General features: G+C 43.3%; 1 protein-coding gene across 1 annotated transcript in view; it reads left to right on the top strand.

Moving 5' to 3' along the window:
• Nucleotides 1-27,715, top strand: part of STAB2 (stabilin 2) — a 163,749-nt gene that overhangs the window by 21,716 nt on the left and 114,318 nt on the right. The window contains exons 4-9 of the mRNA XM_004742997.3: nt 5,409-5,494; nt 6,300-6,369; nt 18,128-18,223; nt 23,491-23,616; nt 24,565-24,761; nt 26,390-26,523. Coding sequence (XP_004743054.1) covers nt 5,409-5,494; nt 6,300-6,369; nt 18,128-18,223; nt 23,491-23,616; nt 24,565-24,761; nt 26,390-26,523 — 709 coding nt within the window. The remainder of the gene's footprint in view (nt 1-5,408; nt 5,495-6,299; nt 6,370-18,127; nt 18,224-23,490; nt 23,617-24,564; nt 24,762-26,389; nt 26,524-27,715) is intronic.

Below are 27,715 nucleotides of genomic sequence, written 5' to 3'. Positions count from 1 at the left end.
AGATTCTTCTCCATCCTGCTGCTGATATGTGGACTTCACGGCACCTAGGAAGTCATCTCAAACCACAGCCTGATGTTGTAAATGGTAGAACAATAAAATACAAGGAGTCTGGGTCTAATAATTACAGAGTTACCAGACAAGCTCTGAAATGTTTATCTCTAGGGTTCATTTATATCTGAGAGCAATACATTTGAAGCTGCTGTTATTTGAGCATTTTTATCACTTGCAGCTGAAGCTAGTCTTTTCTAAAACCATGCCTAAACTGAGAGGATTGTTGAAAAAGCAATCCCCCCAAGTATGAGGGAACAAGACTCTTATTTCAGTTGAAATTTAAATCTCTGGTTTTCTATCTCTGGATCAACTCAACTCACACATAGAGAGAAAATTATCACTTTCATCAATAAAAAGATTTGAGTTCAAAAAAAAGGAATTAATAAGATAATAAGTTGGTTGAAAAAGAATTAAAAAAGAGGGAGTGAATGTCATCAGGCTGGAGACTAGAACAAAACCATATGCCAGATTTAGGGTATATTTTGATCTGTTAGAAGAAACTGTATCTCAAAATTTTAAAGAAAGAAAAACTTATATGTATTCAAAAAATAAGACTAAATATAATGAAGGGTTAGAATATGACTATAAAAATGTAAATTGAAAAAGATTTTTTAAAAGGTATTGATAAGATAAAATAGGTTAAAATGGGAAAGAGGAAATATTCAAAAAAAAACCAGAAAAAGAAAAAATAATGAACATTTTAAAAATTTAACTTTGAAAGACTAAAGAATCATGGGTAAAAAGCCATGAATTCTATTTTGCTGCATTTCTCTAGCACTGGTGTTTTGCAGTCCTTATTGATAGGTAAAATTGGTCTTAGCTGGATGTTCTTGCTGATCTTCTGGGGGAGGCACCTATTGCAGTGATTATCAAATGTCTTTGCCTGAGGCAGAATTGCACCATCCTTGGCCAGGGCCAGGCTAAGCAATCTGCTTGGGTTTGCTCTCAATAGCTTTTGTTCCCTGAACGCTTTCCATACAGCTTTGGAGGAGGAGAATAAAGATGGTGGCCTCCCAGTCTCTGACCTGGAGGAGCCGAGAGCTTGGGCATCCCCCTCTTCAGTGCGTCCTTAGAGAAAAGCAGTCAGTCACTCCTGTTTCCCACTGTGTATTGTATTCTCATGCTCCAAGCTCACCCAGCCTGTGACTGAGTGTTTCTATCTCTGGCGCACGGCCCCATTTGAAGTCTCCAAACCCAGCAGATTCCTGCTGCATGTTCCCATGCTGCTCCTCCTCTTGGAGGAAGGTGGGGGTCTCCCTGGACCTGCCACTTGTAGGGTCCCTGCTCGAAGAATAGTGGCCCAACTCTGTCTCAGATCATGGTTTAAGGTAAACCAGAGCTGAGAGCTCACTCCTTGGCTCTATCTCTGTAGCCAGCTTCCCCTTCCAATACAGATACCCCTGGTCTTTTGGGGACCCCTCGGGTTGTGAGACCACACTGTCCCCACGAGGGCTCTACCCCCTACTTAGCTTATGGAGCCATATCCCTCAGTGAAGTAGACTTCTAAAAGTTTTGATTTTGTGCCCCACTGCTTTACCACTTGCCAGGGGCCTACTCCTCCCCCTGCGGTCTATCTTTCCATATATATTACCTCGGAATCACTCTTCCACACATCCTACCTTCCAGAAAGTGGTTGCTTTTCTGTTCTTAGAATTGCTGCTATTCTTCCCTTTGATCTCCTATTGAGTTTTCTTGTCTTAGATTTTTTTAAAGAACTTTTGTGTCTGTGTTGATTAGAGATGCTGATCTGTAATTTCCTTTTAAGTATTTGTCAGGCTTGGGAATCAGAGTAAGAATGCTTTCCATGTTGAAGGAGCTGTTCCATCTTCCTCAGTTTTCAGAATTTTCATATAATTTTTATGATTTCTTCCTTAAATATGAGGTACCTGCACTAGTGAAGCCACCTGGCATGGAGTTTTCTTTGTAAGAAGGATTTTAAGTTTAAATTTAATTTCTCAGATAAAAAGATGCAGGTCTGACTCTTTTGAATAAGAGAGGGAACCAAGGGAGGTTAGATTGGAAAAGTCATAGACTACATGTAATTCTAAGAAGATTGGGTAAAGCTGTTGGGGAGCACTCCAGCCAAAGTCACTGAACAGGGGAGTCCTCCATCTTGCAGGAAAGGGCCTGCTCTAGTATCCACTCTGGTATCCCTGCCGCGCTCAGGCACTGACTAGAAGCAGATGTGGAAAGTGTGGCCTTATGAACAGGATGGTTGCCAACAGGGAAATTATGCACCCACATTGCACATCTGAGAGGTGAATTTTCATAACAACTCTACCTGGAGAGGAGGGCCTCAGGAATCTACCTTTGACACAATTCCTCCTCCCTCACCTCCTTCCCCAGGTGATTAGAAACAGCTGGTCCAATGAATCACCTTCACAGGAAAACCTGCTTAAAGTTTTTAAAAAGAAGGGCCTGTTAGTTGCATCCTAAGGAAAAAAGAGGCCCAGACTTCCTGGACGTAACATCATACTCTCAGGAACTAAGATGGGAGATACTCCCTAATTCTTCTGTGACCAGCCTTTGGCCTATAATTGTGTTCTCAGTAGATGGCTTTGCCTTGTGTTCTGCTCTATATATTATCAGAAGGCACGGGCCAAGTGGAAGGGACACCCAGAGGATGGAAGAGTCATATCTGCCTTAGAGGAGGACGTGGGAGAACGTGTTTGAATGGGGGTGGGGGGAGGTACAGACAAGGGTGGAGGGAAACATATGTCTGGGCAGTGGGATGGACAGAAGAAATGGGAGATGGGCGATGAGGTTGTCCAATGCAGGGAGGAAGCTAACAAACAATGCAAGTGTGGGAACTGGGATCCTGGCGTCATTGTCTGTAGAGTAAAAATGCCTGGGAAAACATTTCTGCAAGGTGGCACTGATTGCTGAGTCCCAGGGCTGGGAGGCCCTGTGTTCTTCTGAGCCAGCCCACAAGGTAAGCTACCAGTCACTCAGAGAGCATCTTGCATGCCTAGTTGTAGGGAGAGGCACAGGGACCAAGAGAGGGAAACTGTGGCAGAGCTTTCATCCCTCTATCTTCCTGGTCCTGCCCAGAGGTGGGCCTGGTCCTCAAAATACCATTTCAAACCAAGAAGGGCCTAACATCAAAAGGAAATAGAAGAAGGGCCATTGGATAGTCAACAATCGATGGAAATACTCTCATAGCACCCGTTGCTCGGCATTGTGAATGCAAGAGTTTCAGTCGGGCTTCAGGTGAATTTCAAAGTGTTTACCTGGTACCTGCTTGATTAGACCCTATCCCCCCTCTTCATCCCCACCTCCTGCTTCTCTTTTTAAGGTAAAGACCACAATCTTTAACAGGGCCCTTCTTCAATAATCTGGCTGTTGCCCCCTAATGAGACCAAATCTAAGTCAACAGGGCCATTGAGGATTAGGTTGTTTGGAGTCAATGTTGGTAGCTTCAGGTAACTGGATTGAAGAAAACTCTTCTCCCATTAGCCTCATCTCAGTTTGCAAACCAGTATTTATTTGATTGTCCATTAATCCATGACTTTCTCCCCACTAGACTGGGAAGACCATGGAAATAAGGGACCCAGCCTGTGTGCTCACCTTGTACATTCAGGACCTTACAGAGTCCTGATTCAAACAGATTCCTGATAATCTATTTCCTGAGCATTGTTACCTGTTATAGTGCCAATCTGAAAGAACAGAAGCTAGAAAGGATGAGGAGTATCCACTCTAAATAATAACAGCCATTGACTGAGCACCTAATATTTCCAGGCCTTACCGCAACCTGCCAAGAAGACACTTGAGCTGAATCTTAGTGTCATGCATTGAATTTTTTCCCAAAAGGGTACAGCTAGCAAAGACTTGTACTGGGACTCAAACCCAGAAGATGCTGATGGCAGAGTCTGGGCTTTTTTGTGACTCTTCTGTGTCTCACATAGCCTCTGCTCCAGTTGGTAGGAGACAGCCAAACCAACATATTGGTTTTCAAGGTGATTTATGAATATTGGCTACATGTCAGGGTGTCTTCTCCTTTGCTCCTCTCATAAATGTTTCTGTTATCTGCGCTGTTATCTGTTATCTGCTATTCTGGGCTACACCAGGGCTTGATGAGTATACACCATAGCGATGAGCAGTGCAAGTGTGGTAGACTCTGGAGCACCTGCCAGAGTTCAAAACCTACTGCAACACAGTCATGGGAAGGAAGACCACAGACTCAAAATGTGTCATCTAGACTCTGTAGGTTACCAATGTTCTGCGTGCAGGGAAGAGGGAAGACAGAGAAAACACCATCCATGGGTGTAGAACTCGACTCTTTCACCCCCTCCATACCCACAAGTTATAAGTGTTCTTTTCCAGAACTAGTCTAGTAACTCAAGCAAACCATCAGGGTCTCTTTGGCAGAACTGTTTCTTTCTGTGGTTAAATGTCTCTTTTTACAAGAACTCTTTTTCATTTTCTATGGATGCTGGTTTCTTGGAAGAGGTATATATATAGCAGAGCAAGCTTTTGGCACAGGAGAGCTTTGTTGATGGGGGTAGGAGAGGAGGGAGGTCCAACAAGTGGACACTTGTGGTAGAGGAAGGGTGAGTCCCTCATTACCACTGGCCAGCTGGATGGCTTTGGGCAAGTCACCATACTATCTGTGCCTCAGTTTCCTTATCTAGAAAATGGAGCTAAAAATAGGACTTCACTTCAGGGGTTTGCTTTGAGTAGTATATATGTGCATCCTTTATTATTATCTAGACCTCTATCATCGGCTATTTTGTGAAATGCATTTGTCTTCCTAACTTTAATTTGGGATAATATTTGATCCTACCTTGTTCACACAAACAAACTCCTACCAAGCCTTTAAAACCCCAGCTTGAATGACTCCTCAGGATGTCTTCCCAGATGTCTGACCTCAATACTTTCCTTCTTGGGGCTCCCTCAGTCCCCTGTCTAGAGCACTGAGGGAGCAGCCCGGTTTTAGAGTCATGCTGAGAGCTGAACCAAAGTCCCAGCTTTGCAACTTATAAATTAGGAAATCTTGGCCAACTTATGTGACCTCTCTGACCTCTCTAAACCCACGTGACCTCTCTTCATCTGCTAACCAGTACCTTTAGCAACATCTCAGGGTTTCAGTGGGAATAACTTAATTAGAAAAATTTAAAGTATAAAAATTAAATGCTCAAGAAATGGTAGACAGTTCAAAGCCTTCTAGGAAAGCCCCTGATTATATTGTGATTCACTCACCTTCCCCGCATAACCCTGGGTGACGTCATCAGGGCGTTTAATCATTTCCTATCCCTGGTAACTAGCACACTACCTGATACATAGTAAATGCTAGTACATCCTTGCAAAATGCTGTGTGCAGTCATGAATGAATGAATGTGAGCTCTCTGATTCTCTAGAGTGTCCAGGAGGTGCGAGCTCCCCCTGCAGCGGCAGGGGCATTTGTGCGGAAGGCATGGAAGGAAACGGAACTTGTTCCTGCCAGGTAAGCTCACAGACGTGTTCTTCTTCCCCCTCTCCTTCCCTGTTGTCCCTCCTTAAACACATGTGCACTAGGTGGAGTTTCTAAGAAGTAGCACTATTAGTAAAATGAGTATACAACTTGCGACAAAATGATCTCTTAGGGGCTGGAGACCTTTGAGAGAGTCAGTTCTCTCCTCAGGCTTAAGCACATCCCTCTGTAAAATAGGTTTGATAAAAAAAAAGAAATACCTACATCATTACATTTGTTGAAAAAGTGCAATGAGTTTGTATGTGTGAAAATATTTCATGAAACTCTACAGGGCTGTAGAAATTACTGGATCTGTCTGTCCCTGTTAAGAATCCTGTGGTCACTGGATCTGCCAAGGAAGAATGTCTATTGTTACCCCACAAAAGTGACTTTTTGTGAGCTTCAAACCTTTGATAATTTAAATACAAAGAAATCCCTGTGAATGGGATGGAGCTTAATGTCTTCAGAAATGCAAAACTGAAAGAGTATTCTTTTCACTCTTGAGTGAAATTATATGTGGCAGTTAGTACTTGCCCTCTGTTTGTATCTTTGGACTGACAAACCAGCTTCCTTCTGAGGAGCTCCAGACTCTTGGTGAAAAATGATGCAGAGTAATGTATACATTATAACACAAAACAGTCGAGTATAAAGGCAGAAATAGGAGGAAGAAGCTTCAGGAAAGGACAGAAGGAAGATACAGTCGAGAAAAAAGTACTGACCAGATCATCAGTTAGAAATCCCAGGGCTTCCTAGAACATCGACTGCTTGGGTCTCATGCCATCTACCTGGTTTTCTACAGGACGGGTTTGGAGGAACAGCCTGCGAAACCTGTGCTGAAGACAACTTATTTGGGCCCAGCTGTTCAGCAGGTAAGTCTGATTTTTATGTAATCAAATGCATTTGTAAGGGCTGAGAGTCAAACTTAGCTTAGGCAGCTGAAGCCCCCAGAAAGGCTATTCCTTGCAGGGGAAACTCCAAAGAGTTATGTAGAATGAAGTCTACACAGGCAAAACAAAGAATTGACAAGAAAAGCAGTCTTCGAAAAAAGAGACCGTTTTCTGTGGTTTTCAGCACCGGCAGTCAGCAGCTCACCAGTAATGCTTTCTGGCAAACTTGGTAGCATCTCTCCAGGTTCCAGGATCCCATATCCACTTGTTGTTTGCTCTTGAGGTCTTTCTGGGTCCTGGTCTCAGCATAGACCTCCTTCCCAGGGACTTCTTTTTCCATGGTAGTTCCCACCAGATTCTGGTCCTTCCTTTCAGGAGTTCTCAAACACCTGAGGGGATCAAGGGTTGTTGGCTCTATTTTGCAGATTAAACAAGCAAACAAACAAATTGATACTGGCTTGTCCATTCTTTGGGGTCTCCCCAGAAGTAGACCCTGAGACAAGGATTTCAGTACAGGGAGCATACTTGGCACATCCCAGAAACACCAAGAAAATGACATAGGGAATATAAAGGGTGTGTTATCAAGCCAGAGACCAGCATAGATGATTAGAGCTTAATGCCCTGGGGAACTGGGTGTTACTGTAGAACTATAGAGCATTTCTCTTGGAGTCATCCTATCACAGGGGAGCGGGAACCACAGTGTGGTAGGCAAAATGAGGACCTCCCCCAAATGTCCACATCCTAATCCCTTGGGCCTAGGAATATGTTACCTTACATGGCAAGAAGAATTCAGGTTGCATATGGGATTCAGGTTAATAATCATCTGACCTTAAAATAAAGAGATTATGCTGGATGATTAGATGGGCCTACTATACCCCAAAGTCCTTAAATGTGGAGGAGGAATGCAAAGATACTATATCAGAGTGATGAGATGTGAAGAAGACTCTGCCAGCCTTTGCTATATTTGAAAATGAAAGGGGACCACAAGCCAAGCAATGTGGGTAGCCTCTAGAAGCCAGAGAAGACAACAGGCTGATTCCAGCCCCCAGTGAGCACTTGGACAGAGCAGCCATCCTAGGAAGGGTTCACAGAACATTGGAAGTTGGCTGGAAGACAAGGAATCGGTAAGGCCTAGAGAATGTGGGCATGGTAAGGACAGTGCCTGCCAGATTCAGTCTCCCAGAAAGGATATGTCAGGTGACCTTTCTCCAAGGCTTCCTTAGTTGTGGCTTTTATGGAAAAGTCAATTTTGGTAGACCCTGCTTTGATTCAAATATTTAATTCAAAAAATATCTGAATCAAAGCAGGGTCTACCAAAATTGACTTTTCCATAAAACCTATGCCCATATATAGACAATTCAACCCCATAAAACCTATGCCCATACATAGACATCTCACCCCCATAAATCTTCAGACTATAATAACTTTGACCTGCAACATCAGAGACACTGTCTCCTAATCCACGGTTCCTTGAAAGCAGGCACTGATTTGTCTTTCTCCCTAGTACCTCCCATGGTGCTATTGCATGCAAGACATGCACTACACTTCTGTTGGCTGGGTGAGTAAGTGGGTGAGTGCATGAGTGAATGAATGAATGATCAAACTCACTCCAGCCATGTTGTCCTGACCCACAAGCTTGATTTTGAGAGGCAGCATGTACAGAGAATTAGAGCTTTGGCTTACACTCAGACTAGGCTTCAGCCCTAGGAACCCTCAGTTAACCAAGCACATGCTGTCTTGTCTTCATCTGTAAAAATAGAAACAATATTGTCTCCTTTAGCGTTATTATGAGGATTTAGTGAGATCATCAGTACATAATAGATGTTAGCAACTGTTATTACTAATAACTAGTATTCCCTAGTGGCCCCCAATCTGGTGTTTTTGTTCATCCACCATTCCATAGAAGATGATTTCGTAAGGGTGTTGGCAAAAACAAATTAAAAACAGATGCTGCTGTTCAGGGTGTTTTTAACATTGTGTGCTATATTAAAGGACATGTCTCCCCATTTGGTCCTTTCCTACCATAATCCTAGGATCTGAATCACATATTTTGAATAAATATTGAAATGGAAAGGGGAAAAGGACAGCATCCAACACTGTTTACTTACCAAGAAAGCCAAGTATGGCTGGGGGATGAAAATTTGGAAAGATGAATCCATGTTACCTCCAAGAAATTGGTGCTGGTTGCTGATAAGAAAAGATATACAAGAAGATACTAAAAATTTCTAAATAAACTATCCTCTCTTCACACTTGTTTGTACCATGGAGGAAGGGGAAGTGAAAGGGAGAAAGGTGGATTAGAAACCTAATTTTTTTTCCTTTTTTTTTTAACCATAGCAGATACCCTCCCCAATGTCCATCACCCTGATCATCAGCCACCTGATTCCTCACATTCCCCTCCCCTCTAAAAACCCTCAGGCTATTTCCTGAGATTAGGAGTCTCCTATGGTTTGTATCCCTCTCTTTTTTCGTCTTGTTTCAATTTTCCCTCCCTTCCCCTATAATCGTCTGATTTGTTTCTCAAATTCCTCATATCGGTGAGGTCATATGATAATTGTATTTCTCTAATTGACTTTTTACACTAAACATAATTCACTCTAGTTCCATCCACATCATTGCAAATGACAAGATTTCAGTTTTTGATGGCTGCATAGTATTCCTCTGTGTGTGTGTGTGTGTGTGTGTGTGTGTGTGTATCATATCTTTATACATTTATCTGTTGGTAGACATCTAGGTTCTCTCTATAGTTTGGCTATTGTGGACATTGTTGCCATAAACATTTGGGTGCACGTGCCCCTGTGGATCACTATATTTGTATCTTTAGTATTAATACCCAATAGTGCGATTGCTGGATCGTAGGGTAGCTCTCTTTTCAACTTTTTGAGGAACCTCCATACTGTTTTTCAGAGTGGTTGCACCATCTTGCATTCCCAACAGTGTAGGAGAGTTCCCCTTTCTTAGCATTCTTGCCAACACCTGACTTACTCATTTTAGCCATTCTGGCTGATGTGAGGTAGGATCTCACTATGGTTTTGATTTGTATTTCCCTGATGCCAAGTAATGCTAAGCACTTTTTCATGTGTCTGTTGGCCACTTGGATGTATTCTTTACAGAAATTTCTGTTCATGTCTTCTACCCATTTATTGATTGGATTACTTGTTTTTTGGGTATTGAGTTTGATAAGTTCTTTATAGATTTTAGATACTAGCCCTTTATCTGATAGGTCATGTGCAACTATCTTCTCCCATTCTGTCAGTTGTCTTGGTTTTGTTGACTCTTTCCTTCGCCATGCAAGCTTTTGATCTTGATGATGTCCCAATAGTTCATTTTTGCTCTTGCTTCCCTTGCCTTTGGCAATGTTTGTAGGAAGAAGTTGCTGCATCAGAGGCCAAAGTGTTTGCTGCCTGTGTTCTCCTCAAGGATTTTGATACATTCCTGTCTCACATTAAGCTCTTTCATCCATTTGCAGTCTACTTTTGTGTGTGGTATAAGGAAATGGTCCAGTTTCATTCTTCTGCATGTAGCTGTCCAATTTTCCAAACACCATTTGTTGAAGAGACTGCTTTTTGTTTTTATCTCTCAAATTCTCCCCTTGTAATCAAGTAGCTGTTTATCATTCTTTTTCTCGTCATTTTCTCATCATTTCTTTTTCTCATCATTTGGTCTTCTGTATCACTAATTTTCTCTTCTGCCTCATTTACACTAGCAATAAGAGCCTCCACTTTTTTTGTTTTATTTTATTTTTTCAGTGTTCTAAGATTTATTGTTTATGTACCACCCCCAGTGCTCCATGCAATACATGCCTTCCTTAATACTCACTGAGGTGCACCCATTACCCCACCCCTCTCCCTTCCAAACCCCCCAGTTTGTTTTCAGAGTCCACAGTCTCTCATGGTTCATCTCCCCCTCCAATTTACCCTAATTCACTTTTCCTTTCCGTTTTTTACTGTACCTCATTAATAGCTTTTTTTACTCCAACTTGTTTAGATTGTAGTTCTTCTATTTCTTGAGAAAGGGATTTTATTTCTCCAGAAAGGGATTCTCTAGTAACTTCTGTGATTTTTGCAAGCCCAGCTAGGATCTTTATAATCATCTTTCTGAACTCTAGTTCTGACATCTTACTAATCTCAGTAATGACTAGGTCCCCAGCAGTCAGTACGGCTTCTTGTGGTTTTGTTGTTGTTGTTGTTGTAGTTGTTGTTGTTTTTTGAGGCAAGTTTTTCCACCTTGTTAGTTTATCCAGAGAAGAATAGGTGAATGAGAGGACAAAATGCTAAAAGGGTAACAATGACCCCAGGAAAATATACACTAACCAAATCAGAAGAGATCCAAAACTGGGGAGAGAAGAAAGGAAAAAAACATATATATATATATATATATATATATGATTAGGCTGGTGAATAGAACAGAGCCACACACTTGATTTGGGGTGTATTTTTGTTTGTTAGAAGAAATTGTCTCCCAAAATTTTAAAGAAAGAAAGAAATATATGTATGTATGTATGTACGTACACACATACACACACATACATGATGAAGGGATGAAATATGACTGTAAAGATGAAAATTTAAAAAGAGTTTTAAAAAAGAATTGATAAGATAAGAAGTTGGTTGAAAAAAGAAAAAAAAGAAAGGAGAGAATGTGATCAGGCTGGAGAGTAGAACAAAGCCATACACTAGATTAGGGTATATTTATGTCTGTTAGAAGAAACTCTATCCCAAAATTTTAAAGAAAGAAAAATATATATACAAAAAATAAGGTTAAATACAATGAAGGGTTAGAATATGACTATAAAAATGAAAATTGTAAAATATTTTTAAATGAAAATTATAAAATATTTGTAAATATTTTTAAAATATTTTTAAATAGTTTAAAGGTATTGATAAGATAAAATAGGTTAAAACAGGAAAGAGGAAATACTCAAAAAATAGAAAAAGAAAAAATAATGAATATTTTAAAAATTTAACTTTGAAAGACCAAAGAATCATGGGGAAAATGCCATGAATTCTATTTGCATTCCTCTAACGCTGGTGTTTTGCAGTTCTCATGGATCAGTAAACTTGGTCTTAGCTGGATGTTCTTGCTGATCTTCTAGGGGAGAGGCCTGTTGCAGTGATGCTCAAATGTCTTTGCCTGAGACAGAATTGCACCACCCTTGCCAGAGGCCAGGCTAAGTAATCTGTTCGGGTTTGCCCTTGGTTGCTTTTGTTCCTTGAATACTTTCCATACAGCTTTGGAGGACGAGAATGAAAATGGGGCCTCCCAAACTCTGGCCCCACAGGAGCCGAGATCTCAGAGCCCTACTCCTCAGTGCAACCTCAGAGAAAAGCAGTCAATCATTCCTGTCTCCCTGGCTACAGGCTGCACTCCAAGCTCATCCAGCCTGTACTGAGTGTTTCTATCTCTGGCTCATGCCCCACTTGGAGTGCCCAAACCCAGCAGAATCCTGCAGCACACTCCTGCACCCCTCCTCCCAGAGAAGGAAGGTTCATCCCCCCAGATCTGCCACTTGTGGGGTCCCTGCTCAAAGAGCAGTGGTCCGCCTGTGCCTCAGATCATGGTTTAAGGTAACCCCAAACTGAAAGCCCCCTCCTCAGCTCTGTCTCTGCAGTTAGCCTCCCCACTCTGATACCTGAAAGTTCAGTCAATCAGGCACCCCCCAGTGTTTCTGTGACCCTGCGGGTCCTGAGACCACACTATCCCGAGGGCTCCACCCCCTGCTTAGCCTCTAGAGTGACGTCCCTCAGTGGAGCAGACTTCTGAAAGTTCAGATTTTGTGCTCCATTGCTTTACCACTTGCCGAGATCTGGCCTCTCCCCCCACAGTGTATTTTCCTGTATATTTCTTCAGATTCACTGCACATCCTACCTTCCAGAAAGTAGTCGCTTTAATGTTCATAAAATTGCTGCTATTCTTCTGTTCAATCTCCTGTTGAGTTTTAGGTGTTCAGAGTGGTTTGATATCTACCTGAATTCCTGGGACAAGACAAAATTTAGGTCTCCAATTCCTCTACCATCTTGCTCCTCCTAGAAACCTAAATTTTTCACTAAGAAACCTAAATTGAGACTCAGAAGAGAAAACTCCAAGCTCCATTTTCCAATCAGTATAACTTTGGGAGTTGAGGGAATATCCTGACTCTGTACCATCCAAGGAGATGCCTAGTGCTCAGTGGCTGGACACCTGTGGCCACTGAGTACCTGAAATACAGATAGTGCAACTGAAAGACTGAACTTTAAATCTCACTTCATGTCACTTACCTTAAATTTAAATAGCCACATACAGCTGGTCTGCACCATATTGGAGAACCCAGCTCTAGAATGTAATGGTTAGGAGAGCAGGATTTGAAGTCAGACTGGCCTGAGTATGTGTCCAACTTCACTTGCTTGTGACCTGAGGCAATCTATTTAGCCTCTCTAAACCCTCACCATCTGTAAAATAGGAATAATAATACCTGCCTGTGGGACTGACAATGTAGCAAAGCTCTGAGCAGCAGGTCACAAGCACTCACTCAATGGAAACATATAGTCAGCGAGGACAAAAACAGTCCAGTGGTAACCAAACCATGCATGGGTGGATGGATGGTTGGGTGAGTGGATGGATGGTGGATGGATGGTGGATGGATGGATGGATGGATGGTGGGTGGATGGTGGGTGGATGGTGGATAGATGGATGGATAGATGGACAGTGGATGGATGGATGGTGGATGGATTATGGATTGGATGATGGATGGTAGATGGATGGATGGATGGATGGATGGATGGATGGATGAATGGATGGTGAATAGATGGGTGGTGGATGGGTAGATGGATGGTGGATGGATGGATGGACAGTGGATGGATGGATGGTGGGTGGATGAATGGTTGGATGGATGGATGGATGGCGAGTGGGTGTATGGTGGATGGATGGATGGATAGATGGATGGTAGGTGGTCGGTGGATGGATGGATGGGTGGATGAATGGATTAATAGATGGTGGATGGATGGTGGATGGATGATGGACGGTGGATGGATGGTGGATGGATGGATGGTTCAGTGATGGCTGATCTTTTCCATTAGCAAAGACAAGGGAAACTTGCAATCTTTTTCAGCAGCTGGGCCTCCACTGGGTGTCAGTGTGGTTTCATCTAGTAAGGCACTGGTCCCACAGAGGTGGCAATTCTGCCTGTAAGTAGGACAACTCTATTAGCTTCAGTTTATTTTTAACACTGACTTTAACTTGCTGCCAGAGCATTCTCCTACCCTGCTGTTGACTAGTTTAGAAATGATTTAGAGTTGCATTGGCCAAGGGTTTTTATCTCTGCTGCCAATGCCCTCACCTCCTCAGTGCCTCATTCCTGGTAAGGGCAGAATGCAAAGCCCACTGTCTCTGACATGACTTTCAAATCAGTCCCACAATTGTGTCTCATTAATAACAATAGCTTGCATTTTCTGAGCACCCACTGTGCATCAGGCATTGTGCAAAGTTTGATAGGCATCATCTCTTTGGATCCTCACAACTCTGCAAGCTGGGTTCCTCATGTTATGGATAAAGAAGCAGAGAGGTTTCTCAAGGTCAAGCAGCTATTTTGGGAATATAAGCAGAATTAGACTCCAATATCTTACTCCAGAGCCTGGGCACCTGAACACTGCACTCTTCTTGCCCCTGATGAACATCCACCATGCATTAGACCCCCAGACAAACAATAAGATGCTAAAGAGGAGACAGATTAGCTCCCCAAGGAGCTGAAGTGCAGGTGACAATTATGATCCAGGGTGCACAGCACACACAGGATGCTATGGGAACAGGAGAGGGAGCAGCTCCCTCTGCTAAGGGGCATAGCACTGGGGGCATCAGGCACTGTCCAGTACAGTGGCTGTACCAGAACACTGCCCCCCCTGACCCAAATGGCCATAGTTTGGCCACTTTAAAGTCACACACCCCAAATATTTTTGTGTCTCTATAGATTTGTTGACACCAGTTCAACAAAGTCCAAGTGTTCTTTAAAAGAGATCTCAGAATCCCTCCACAACTCATTTCTCCTTCCCAAGGACACTTTCTTGGCAATGGCTGGTGACCCTGAAATAGGTATCAGGTGTTTCTAAAGGCTGTCCATGCCAGCCCAGTTAATCCAGTACAGTGGCTGTACCAGAACACAGAACACAGGGAGCCTGGAGGGAAGTTCAGTGGCAAGGACAACTCTTAGTTAACATCGAAGTTCGAAACCAGGGCTGGGTTACATTCACTTCCCTCTTCTGCCTCCTCGTGTTCTTCCATCAGCTGCATGACGCTTAAGACCTTGAACCTCTGAGTCCAGCTCCCCACTACAGTGTGAGTCCTTGAATGGAGGCATTGTGAACTACTCATATTCATATACCCAGTGCCTCCTACAGTGACTGCCACTAGAGAGGAACTGAGTAGATATTTTTTTAATTGAGTTTAATTGACCCTTCTCTACTGAAAGTTAGTACACCCCCTCCACACACCTGTTACCTCATGACCAATCTGGCCTCTCTCTGGAGCTCCTGTTCCAACAGCTACAGCCATAGGTGAGCATCAGAGTGCTTTGTTAAAATAGAAAGAATGGCAAGTCCATTTCTGAAGTGGGGATGACAATTACAAATCCAATTTAAGTTTTGATGTTATTTTTATGAATACTTGAGTTGGATGTCTCCCACATTTCATACGTAACACAAGGTTCATGAGCTCTACCTCACAGAGTGCAGTGAGCATCCCAGAAGACAATGTGTGTAAAACATGTGGCAAAATGCCTGATGGATAGTAAGTGCTCAGTAAATGGAAATGCAAAGCCAATGCTAGGGTGAGGTGAAGGAGAGACCTGCTTCAGGTGACAAATTTAAGGAGGCATCAAAAACTCGGTAATCAAGATAAGTCATTTCAATTCTCGGTCAAGACCCCTATAACAAAGGGCCACACAGGGGTGGCTTCAAAAACAAGAATTTAGGGTCTCTGTTCTGGACACTAGGAATCTAAAAGCAGTATGTCAGTAGGGCCGTGCTCTTTCTGAGTGCTCTGGGAGAGGGTGGTTCCATTCCTCGAAGCTTCTGGTCGGGCAGGCGTCCTGGGGCTTGAGGGGCACCACTGCCACCTGTGCATGGCTGACTTGTCCTTGTGTCCGTGCCCTCTCCTCTTCTTAGAATGACCAGTCATATTGGGTGAAGGCCCCCATAGGACCTCAACGTAACCAATCACATCTGCAGGGCCCCTGTTTCCAAATAAGGTGACTCTGAGAGACAGAGGGTTAGCACTTCAATAGATCCTTCTGAGGTACCCAATTCAACCCATGACAATCATATTTTTAAATTCTTGAGCAAAACATCCAAATTTCAAAGAAAGGCAGGATCCAACTCTGCACTGGAGCCACCTCACCTCATTCTGTCCGCGCTCTGCCCTGCCTCCCCGCAACTCTCCCTGTATCCTGCTTCCCCCTTCTCACCTTAATCCTGGCCCTGTAGGATGCTGCCTTGATTGATAATGTACTTGTGCTGTTGGGGGTGTTGTGATAAAGCAACAGAAGAGATGTTGTAGGGAAATACAGGGAGGAGGGAGGCCTCCCAAGGGATTCCGGTCTAATAGAGGAGAAAACTCTATAGATGGAGAAAGAAAAAATACAGCCTTGCCTGCTGTTGGCCAGCAGCCAGGCTCGCTGCTCCCAGCTAGGCAGTGGTGCTGCCCTGCAGAGCAGACAATTTCACAGGGTATCACCATCGATGACTCGCTGTATCCATGCTGGAATAAGACAAAAACTAGGCCACTGCAGCATCATGTCTGGATAGAGAAATAAACGATGACAGTGGGCAACTGGAAAAATAACCTAGCAGCTACCTCTTCTGGCCACCACGAGCAGCTCTGCTGCTCACCATTCGAGGCCACCCAAACCCCCACCTCTGTGCTGCCAGCTCGGAGGTCCCAGCACAGAAGCTGCTCCTCTGGGCTCCAGCAGCACCTTCTTTGTACCTCGCCCCCTATCACAACCTACTGTAATGACCCATTTTGTCTATGCCTGAGAGTCTACTACCACCAGTGGTCAAACAGTCAGCAGCCAGGGTCAGCAGTCATGACAGAAGTAGCAGAGTCACTCATGGATTTCCATTCGTGTGCAGAAGGGAGCACAGGGGAGGCAAAGTCACAGAAGTGTGCAGTGCAGGAGGCATGTCTCTCCCAGGCCAGCCCCACCCAGCTATTCCTGACCAGCTCCCATCACCATTGATCTATCACATCCTGGCATTCATCACACTGCATTGTGATGGGCTGCCTTCTGCCATTAGACATAGAGGGCACGGACTTCGTCCTGCTTCTCTTTAGGTCATTAACCCCAAGCACAGCACCCTGAGCATGAGAGATATTCAATGTGTGTTTGGAAGGAAGGAAGGTAAACTAATGAGTCATCCTTTGTGCTTAGAACCTAAGATGTTTTAAATGAAGCCATGGAAAATGAAAAGTAAAAAAAGTTGGAATCACATTGGATGGAACCTTGTTTGCCAAGGAGAGGGATTTAGATTTTATTTGGTCAGCAATTCGTGGTCACTGAGGTATTTGGGGGAAGATCACCTGCCATTATTGGTCACACGGAATGGATGGAACAAAGAAGTGAGAACTTGGACACCAAGTCCAGATAAAATGCTACTGCAGCAGTCCAGGCAAAGCATGGCAAGCACCTGAAGGAGAACTGTTCTGATAGATACAAAGATCAGGGGATCAAAGTGGGACACATAACAAAGATTTCAAAAGATGTAATGTCTTACTAAATGTTTGGAATACTTCCTTAATCCTTGCTTTGCCAATATTTGGTTAGGTTTTTAAGCAACAAATCTTAATTATGTTTTACTTGAGTTAATATTAAATTGGCTGACATGCACTGAACATATGTGGTGGGCAGAAGAATGTCCCTGAAAAGAAGTCCATACCCTCAGCCCTGGAACTTGTAAACATGTTAGGCTATATGACAAAGGAAAATTAAGGTAAGTAAACTAAGATAATAAATCTGTATTGTTTTACATCACAATTAAGTCATTACACAATCTGTTACAGTAGGAGAAGGAAACCAATACAGTATGTTGCACAAAGGGCTGTGCCAATGGTGCTGGTGACCCAGCCAGATTATAAATCTTCCTACAAGTGAGCTGCAGACTGAATGCTAAAGAATTGACCACTTATTTCAAATACCTTTCACTTGTCATTTTTGAAATGACCTCTCAGTGGGCTAAAAAGCTATCTATTTCAAGCTAAAAGATAAGGCATAGTTATTCTCTGCCTTTTCAAATTTATCTTTTGTACTTGAAGGTCCCCATCATTCAGGAAGTAGGATTTAGCCCAACAGACAGTAGATCCCCACCACCAACAGTGATTGAGTCAGTGGTAGCTTTTCTCTATAAAACGTGACCAGTGTATAAAAAACATTACGTGAATTCCCTTCTTGAGACATCCAATGATGAAGTAACTAGTTTAAAAGTAGAGAAAAGCACTCCAATGCACTCCAACACACCACTACCTTATCTCATCCAGCTATAGAAATCCCAGGAGCAGGTATCACTATCCTCATGTTATACATAAATAAATTGGAGCTAATAGAAGGAAAATGAAGCCAAGATCCAAACCAGGGTCTCTAGGACTTCATGCCCTTGACTCTCCCCGTGTCCTTATACAGATTCTCAATGAAAACTCTCCCAAAGCATTACTCCTCCAGAATCTCTGGAAATCTCTATCAAGTAATGAAAAAAATGTCCCCATTATCTGTCTGCAGTGTGCAGCTGTGTGCACGGAGTGTGCAACAGTGGGAGAGAGGGTGACGGAAGCTGTGAATGCTACTCTGCGTACACCGGCCCCAACTGCGACAAGCGTAAGTCCTGCCAGCTTCCTGAATGCCCTGCCAGACCGGATAGGCACAGATGGATGCATTTCAACTCTGTGCTCACATACCGGGGCTCTGCATGGCTGAGGCACCACTGAATGTGTTCCTGGGAGAAAACCAAAAATTAAAAAGGGAGGAAAAGGAGAGGAGAGGAGGGGAAAGAAGGAGAGGGGAGGGAAGCAGACGGAAGGGGAGGAGAGGGAAGGGTAGAGACGGTAGAGAGGAGGAAGTTACGGGAGATTTGGGAGCGATGTACTGACATAGCTATGACTTAAGCTGGCAGCAGTGTGAAGGACTGAATAAAGAAAGCTGAAAAACCAGCTGAGGCCATGGCAACAAGTCAGCCGTGCAGTAAGGGAGACAACCATGTTCTCAAGTTCATGTCTCAAGTACAGAACACATGCACAGGAAATGAAGCTTCACTAATTCTAAGTGAGTCACCATAGGTCACGAAACTACCAAATAGAAGACTGGGACCCAAATCATTCGAAATTCTTTAAATGCTCTCTCCCATAGGGTCCAAGCATGAGATAGGAACTGCAGAGTGATTGAAAAAGGAAAGCTTAATAGAAAGAATTAGTAAGCTATGACAGGAGAGTGGCTATAAAAGCACCAAGTGAATTCTAGGGCTGCTAGAGTGTAACAGAGGAAATTTGGAAAGGGGTGGTTATCCCCTAGGCTGAGCTCAAACCTTGTTGGAGAAGGTATGGTGGCAGGCCACTGGGTAGAGGAGAATTTTGCTGGTTTGCCCAAGCCAGCATGGGACCACAGGCAAAAAGGCTCCAGGACACAGATGAGCCAATGCTGGTGAGCAAACACACAGAGGAAGCCGGAGTGCTGGGCGTGCCAAACTCAGAGTGTGCAACGTCTGTGTGTGGAAAGGGCTGCGGGAAGGTGGCCACGGGGTCCCGGCTGAGGATGCAAGGTGACCAATAGACCATGCACTCTGAATGATGGCTGAAGCAGTGTCCTCACACACCCACACCACTGACAAACTATATGGCAGAGGCAAGCACACACAGCAGAAACAGAACCCTGACAAAGGAAGCAAGGAGAGGAGCCCCTTTTTCCTGCAGTGTCCCCTGGAATCCCCCTACCAGCCAAGCTTCGTGTATCACTGTAAAGGAGAAATAGAATCCAGTCCATTATCAAAGAGCGGGTAATGAAGGGTGAATTTGGAGCCAGCCATTAAGAAACTGTCATAAACAATGAATCTTGGAACACTGAAAACATTAAATTTAATTTTTTTTTAAAAACTGGACATTCTTCCTGTGACACTAGCCTCACTTATCCTCTGGATTTTACTCTTCTAATCTGTAAAATGAAGGGACTGGACAAGATTCAAATGCAACAAATTCAAACTCATTTCATAGAAAGTCACTATAGGGTTATGCACAGTGAGGAGGATGAATAAAACACAGCCTTTGTCCTGTGGAGGAGACAAAACTGCAAGTGAGTGATTCAAATCAACAGCCAAATGAGACTCAGCGGGATAGAATAACCCCTTCTGGAGACCTCAGTCAGCCTTCTTTCCTGGCCACTCCCATCATTGCCCAGGGGACTCATGAGCAAAGACCTTTTTAATAAGACAGTAAACCCAGCCCAGAAACCACCCTAGTGGAGAACACAGGCAGATTTGCCTCCTAATGACAAAATAATTCTGCTGAGAGAGAAACAATAGACTGGCATGAAATACTTGCAACCCACATGGCAGGGAAGTTATCAAAATAATAGGAACCCAATTTTAAAATTTTCCAAAGAGCTGCTACTTCTCAGGAAGAGAAATAAAAACTAGGCAACAGGCATAGAAAAGGTGCTTGACCCATGCAGAAATCCCAATGAATCACAGATGAATTTAAAATCATGACAAAGTGATATTTTAGGAGGTTTGGAGGTTTGGTTTTGGTTTGGTTTGGGGTTTGTTTTTGCTCACTATGTTACACAGATTGCAAAGACAGATAATATCTACTGTGGGTTGGAGAAAAGTTGCAGTACAGTCAAGGGGGAGATGAAGTGCTACAACCTATGAGGGAAATTTATCTATTAAATTTTTTGAAGTATGCTTACAGTTTGTTGCCATAGCCCCAATTCAAGGAATTTACCTGGAGAAAAAGAGAGGTGGGCACTAGTAGGTAAAAATAAATGTAAAAAGAAATCCATGCAGTATTGTTTGTAAGAACAACACAAGCTAGAACAACTTGAATGTCCATCCGCTGGAAATCATTACATGAACTGTGGTACCTCCAACTCTAGTTAGGATAATGCTAGCTGCTGCAAGAAGCAAATACAAAAATCCAATGGCTTAACACCATTGTACAAGGCATCCCAAGCTACCGCATCAAACTCACAGGACTGTTATGGGATATTTTAAACTTTTGAGGGAGACAGCGATGCATCTAGCTTGAGTTAGCTTGAGTTGCTAGCTTGAGTTAGTTCACAATTTCAACATTAGGTAGCACTAGATCCCTTCTAATGATACCATCTTTACAAAACTGTGTTTTCCCGGCTTGCTAAGATAAAAAGCAAGGATCAAGCAAAAATCCTTCAGAATGGAATGAGGGTGGTAGTCTCCAATCTGATTCCAAGGTTGGAGAAGTTGGGCCGTGTCCAAAAAGCTCACACATTCCACTTATTAGTAAATGTGGTTATTTAAGAATGAAATAAAAGGGGCACCTGGGTAGCTCAGTGGGTTAAAGCCTCTGCCTTCAGCTCAGGTCATGATCCCAGGGTCATGGGATTGAGCCCCACATCGGACTCTGCTCAGCAGGGAGCTTGCTTCCTCCTCTCTCTCTGCCTGCCTCTTTGCCTACTTGTGATCTCTGTCTGTCAAATAAATAAATAAAATCTTTTAAAAACAAGAATGAAATAAAAATATTTCTCTTTATACTAACCACACTACTTTTTCAAACGTTTACTGAGGTCTCATGAGACACTTACTGACTTCTTCGGTTCTAGCAACTTAATAAATGGACCTGGTAGATACTTCTTTTAGACTGGGACACCATGAAAACATTAAGACACTAAACACCATGACCCGAGAATTTGGGGAACCTCCAGCGAAACATAGCAGAGGTATAATTCTTACTCATGTATAGTCCTGTGTGGGTGTCTGTGGCTGATACCAGCTTCCCACCACATGGTAATTAGGGATCCAGATCTTTCTATTTTGTGCCTCTGCCATTCCATAGCAGCTCAGACTGTTCTGTTTTGAGCCATGGAAGGAAGAAGAGAGAGTGGAGAAGCTCCTGCTAATGAAATCCAGAATGACACATCCAGCCTCCTCTCAATATCCCATCAATGAAATGTAGTCATGTGACCCCACCTAGATGCAAAGACGGTTTGGAATGTAATCCTTGAAAGGGCAGCCACTTTCTGGCAATGCTTCGACTTCATGGAAAGAGTTGTGGGGGGATATTCTCTACAAATGGTTGGTTCAACTGGCCACTGTTGGGGACAATCCTCCTTGAGTATCTCTTATTTGTATACCTCTTGAGGGCAGCACACTGATTGCTCTTTGTTCCAACATCTTTTCTGGGATGTTTGTATTGCAATCAGCCTTGGAAGATGTAGGGTCTCCCGTTGGGAACAAAGTGTAGGCATGCCTACTGCCTGTTCAAGGTAACAATGGATTACCTTTCAGCTCAAAATTAATCCTTTTTGTCTGCTTTGTGAAAATGGAGGGGAATTTGTAAATATATCTCATTCGCCAGCCCAAGAGGTAAAAAATTATGCATAGAGGGTGCTGGAGGGCCACTGAGGAAGGAAGGGTTTTCTCTTCCTGCTTCTGCTACCGCTCACTCACGAGGGCCCCCACAGAACTTCGGTTTTCTCCACTGGTCAGCCCTCCAGTTTCTCCAGTGCTAGGTCCCTGCAGGACTCGGCTTCCTCCAGTGTTTATCTACTATGTACCTTGACTAGTCCTTGAGTCAGGTGGCAGTGGCAGGGCCAGGAGCCCCGGACAGCACAGGCCTGTGCCACACCACACAGAGGTGCGCTTGCTCTTTGGTATGCCTTCTCTTCAGGGCCATGCGTGCCAAGGGCCCTGCAAGCCTGACCATCTGGAGAGCCAACCACGTCCCTTCTCTCCCGCATGGCTGGCCCCTGAAGCCACCCTGGCCCCAGCCACATGCAGAAGTATGTTGCCTTTCCGAGGGAGTAGCTTCTCAGCTTCTGATTCTGGCAGCACTCAGAGGCAAGCAGCTTCCCCAGGCACCAAATGAACCCTGAGGCTTGGCACCTCCGTGTGGATGACCTTCCCTGGAGCCCTAACGGGAAGATTTCCGGCAAGTCTCACCACCATGGCACCTCAGTGCTTTCTCTACCACTTAGTGACCAAGGCCTGCCCTTGTTCAGTGACATCTGGGTCTCAGTCCTGGAGAGAGGAAGGCTCTACCTTGGGTGCTTATTTCAACCCTGGTGGAGTGGTTACTTTGTATATATCCACTATTGCTTCATTCTTAGAACTCTTTTTAACTCTCTTGAATTTTCTGCTGATAATTCTTTACATGAAAACATTCCCTGTTTAAATAACTGTGTGGTATTGTCTCTTGCCTGGGCCCTAAATAATATATTGCCTATTATTTAAAAAAAAAAAAAACAAAACTCAGGTTCCCTAAAATTGGGGCTCCTCCCCTATAATGCAATCCAGTGCAGCCCTTCTCTGCATTGTCCCAGGGTACTTGGGGCTTGGAAGAACTGGTGCAAAAATGCCACCACTCTGGCTACTGCTCTTGATGTGAGTAATAAATTGTCCTTCACCTCTGACCCAGGAGTCTCATATCTTCAACCAGCATCTGTGGAACTGTATCATCCTAACTTCTTAGCTTCGCACATTGGATAACATGTCAGTTTTCTTGTTTTTGACAACCATCTGTGCCCCCCAGATAATGAAGTACTATGCAGTTATAAGAGATTAAAATGGATCTTTAAAAAAAGCTCCATAATATATTGTTAAATTAAAAATCAAGTTGCTAAATATCATCACAGGATTCCATTTTGGTTTTAAAAAATAGCCTAAATAAATTTGTACGTGAATGTAGAAGATTGGCTGTTGATATTGTTTACTTTGGGAGTGAAATGGAAGAATGAGAATCAGAAAACAGTTCATTTTTACTTTATAGATTCTGTGTTTTTCAAATGGTCACAGTGAGTCTTTTTAAATTATTTTTTTAATCACAAAGAACACTGCATTGGTTGAATTTTTTGGAATCAGGTTATTCTACTAATGTGGGTATCTCAACAATCTTCCTTTGCAGCCGTTCCTGAATGTGCAGCCTTGCTCTGCCCTGAAAATTCGAGATGCTCACCTTCCAGCCAAGATGAAACAAAACTGGAATGCAAATGCCTTCCCAATTACCGAGGCGACGGCCACTACTGCGAGCGTGAGTTGAATTTAGATCCTGCTAGCTCATTAATTGAGATGTTTAAGTTACTCAACAGGGAAAAAAAAAAAAAAAAACACGCTCACAACCTCTCTAAAATTAACACAATGGCACTTCTATTTTTCTCTGTGTTAAATTGAATGAAATATATAACAAGCACTGAGCACATGCTCATCCATGATAGCTTTTCAATAAATGGCAATCTCTCCTTCTATTAACAAAGCACATAAATAGATTTTTAAACAATTTTTTATCAACTCTACTGATGTTAGGACAAAATACAGTCTGTCTTTCTCTCCTTTCCTCTCCTTTCTTTTTTTTTTTTTTAACTTAGATTGCATTAGCCAAGGAATAGCACATCACTAGTTTTTGATATAATGTTCAGTGATTCATTGGTTGAATTAAAGAGGGCACGTGGTATGATGAGCACTGGCTTGTATATTTTCCTTCTTTTCCAGGCTCATTTGCTTTGTGAGAGATTGTGTTGTATATTGAGGTGAACTCTGGAGGTAGACTGCCAGCATTCAAATCCCAGATCAGCTTATTACTAAATATAAGACCTTGGACAAGGTTTTTAACTTGCTTGTGCCTCCATTTTCCTATCTATCAAATGGGGATAATAACAGCTCCTCCCTTACAGAGTAGCTGTAAGGATTAACTGAGTTAACACATGACAAATGCTTAGACAAGGCCAGTACCTATTATAAATACCACAAGCATTAGTGCTTTCTTTCATGCTATTTTATATTTAAATCCACACAAATGTGTGGATTTATATCTATCAACATAATATTTATGGTTATAATCTCTGACAGCCATATATAAATCTGTTCAACAGGTTGGGGGCATCAGGTGTGGTAAGATGAACTGTATCTTACTCTCTCTCTTAAAACTATCCAAGTGCCTTTGCAACTTTGATGAGCTCATACCCTGTCATTCCCTTTCAAGCCATCAATCCATGTTTACAAGCAATCTGCCATCCTCATGCTCATTGCACGTACCTGGGACCAAATCGGCACAGTTGCACATGCCAGGAAGGCTACCACGGGGATGGCCAAGTGTGCTTACCAGTAGATCCCTGCCAGACTCGCTATGGAAATTGCCCTACAGAGTCTACAGTGTGCATATATGATGGGCCCGGACAGGTGAGAACATGAGGCATGGGACTAGGGTGTCTAGAAGCAGGACAGCCCACCAAAGCTAAAACCATGCCATGGGTATGACTTGGCTGCTAGGTTCTCCAACTTTTCCCTTTTGATGCTCAGCTTGAGGTTCCTCTCCCTTTAGACCTCCCTGGGCACAGGGATAACCTCAATGTGTCCCCTCCCCAGTCCATCCTCTGAACTCACACTTTCCTAGCCCCCCACCCCAGGGAAAACTAACTGTCCTACATTCTCTTGTGTCCTGCTCCTCAATGGCAATTGACAAAATATATACACAACTCAAATCAGATTAACAAATTAACTATTAACCACATATTGGGTGAATATGTCATCGACTTCCACTTACAATCCTCTATTCTTTCTCATATCCTTTCAAGGTGAGAGAGGACTCCTAGAACCAAAAATATTCTGTCCCAAAGAGATGAGCCCTGATAAAATGTCAGGCAGCCCTGACAGGTAGTAGGGAGCAGTGAGGCTATTCTGGGATGAGACCCTGTCCCTCTAAATCACATCATGGCCTTGACTGGTGAAAAACAGCCAGGTCTAGAGATCTTTGCTGAAGAATCCAGTTGAAAGAACCCTTTCACCAATACCTCATTCTTCCACCAACTATTTAGTGGGTGCCCACTGAGTCCATAACTGCGCATCAAGCTCAGTGGAGGAAGTATCTCTGTACAGCAGGATATTGCTGCTCTGGAAAAAAGAAAGGATACAGGGCCTGGCCCAACCAGTCACATGTCCCCAGCAATCCAATCGCCCCATGGCAATGCTCCAGGAGTTCCCTGTAGAGAAATGACCCAATCTCACCTTCAGGGGAAAACGTATATTACATGCCATTTCTGCTCTCAGTGTCTGAGAAAGGTTTGGAAAGAAATTCAAGGAGCTGAGCCTCCATCCTCAAAATGAGAACCCTTATGGGAAAAGCCACATTATACTCTAAGCGAGGTCCCAGAACCTTGGGAGTGAGATTAAAAATAAACTTTATCTCTCAAAAATGGGGCCCAAGGCAGATTTTCAAGTCTTAGAAATCCCCATTATTCACACAGCAGCAGGGCATTCATTATTCCCACTATTCCAGAGTAGGGTTCCTCAACGTTGACATCACCAGCATTTTGGACTGGATAATCCTTTGTTGTGAGGGTTGTCCATGCATTGTAGGATGGTTAGCAGCATCCTTGGCCTCTGGTGACCCTGCCCCCGTCTCCTGTTGTGAGAATCAGAAATTTCTGGAGACATTGCCCAATGTCAGGTTGAGACTCCCAGTTGAAAACCACTCTTTTGGAGCATCTGAGCATCATATCTCTCATCTGAGCCTCATCTCTACTCACTGCAGGTATTCTAAAGCCAGAAATTATGGATCTAGAAAGGCCCAGGGTTAGGAAACAAGAAATCTAAAAAGGTAAACTTTACCACAAAGTGTCATTTCCCAATGGGTGAAATACATAGACGTGACTCCCAATTCCAAATACTTTGACAAATTTTTAATTGAAGTCCGCACCATGGACCTACCCCAAGTTAGTTCTTATGGCAGAATACAGATAGACTAAAGAAGGATGTCAGCTTCTGTGACTAACGAGAACCCTTTGTTTTTCTCTCCCTATCTTCTGAAGTCTCACTGTGAGTGTAAAGAACATTACCACAATTATGTCCCTGGAGTGGGGTGCAGCATAATCAATGTCTGTGAGTCTAACAACCCCTGTCACAGGAATGCTAACTGCACTACCATCGCACCAGGCCAACCCAAGTAAGTCCGTTCAGTTCTACCACGTTCTTTCCAAGTAGTGGCTAGTCAATGCCGTAAGCTCCTCAAAGGGCAAGAAATGTGTCTTATTCAGTCTTCTACCCACCATACCCCCATCTAGCAGGATGTGAGATACCCAATACATGTTTCTTTAATCACTGAATCATTCAACAATTGTTTCCTTTGTAATGACCATTATAACACGTTGAGATACTGCCGTGGACTGATAACTGGGTAGTAAGTAGTCAGAGCGTGGGAGAAGGAAACCACCGTAGCTGGGAAAACAAAGGTCTGCTGTGATGACAGGCGTTTGACCTCTAATGTATATGCCTGTTTCCTCATTCATGAAATATTGCTTGCTAGTGGTGCCAAACAAGACTGGGGAAGGTGAATAAACACCAGTCGTGTTTCCTGGTCTCCAAGTTTTAAGAGAGGGGACTTACCGAGAGGAAAAATATTTGTGTGAAAACTGAGGCAAACACAGCTTGTGTGATGGTATTTAGAGGTGAAGGACCTGGATCCGAGTCTCAGTACTGGTACCTACCAGCTGAATGACCTTGGCAAAGTGACCGCGTATCCCTGGCCTTAGTTTCTCCATGTATGAAATGGGCACAGCAATGTCCACTCACTATGTTGTGAACATTCCTGAGAGAATGCTCTAGAAACTACTATACAGCTGTATTATGTTTTCATTAGTGGGTGAACTGAGGCTAGAACCCCAGTCTTTGACTCCCAGACCAAGGCTTCTACCTCTGTATCACTTCCTGTTCTTATTGTCATCAGCATCTTTGAAGGACTCACTGCCACTATGAGCTCAAAGCCATAGTAGACATTGAACCATGTAATAACTAACCGGTTTCTGTGTTTGCAGAGCTCCTTTTCATCTACTTTGAAGTTTATTTTTATAGTTGGGTCTCGAATGTGTGGATATGCCCTAATAGGTTTTACGATTGTCATGTTTTATTGTTAAATAAGTAGATATGTACTCCCTGTGGGTAGTCAAGAGAGCTTGGACATCAGAACACCTGGGCTCAAGTCCCAGCTCTGCCATTTACCTTCACCTCTCTGAATTACATTTTCTCTGTCATAAAAGGAGAGTTGTACCTCCCACCAGACTTGTGACAAGGAGTACAAGAGTATATACTCATCAGTCTCAGAGCAGAGCCTAGCATATAGAAATCACTCCACACGTGTG

This window comes from Mustela putorius, unplaced genomic scaffold (genome assembly GCF_011764305.1).
Source record: "Mustela putorius furo isolate JIRA1106 unplaced genomic scaffold, ASM1176430v1.1 tig00000788_pilon_pilon_pilon, whole genome shotgun sequence".
Classification (NCBI taxonomy): Eukaryota; Metazoa; Chordata; class Mammalia; order Carnivora; family Mustelidae; genus Mustela; species Mustela putorius.
The sequence above is the reverse complement of the archived record's forward strand: the minus strand, read 5'-3'. Positions and strand labels throughout refer to the sequence as shown.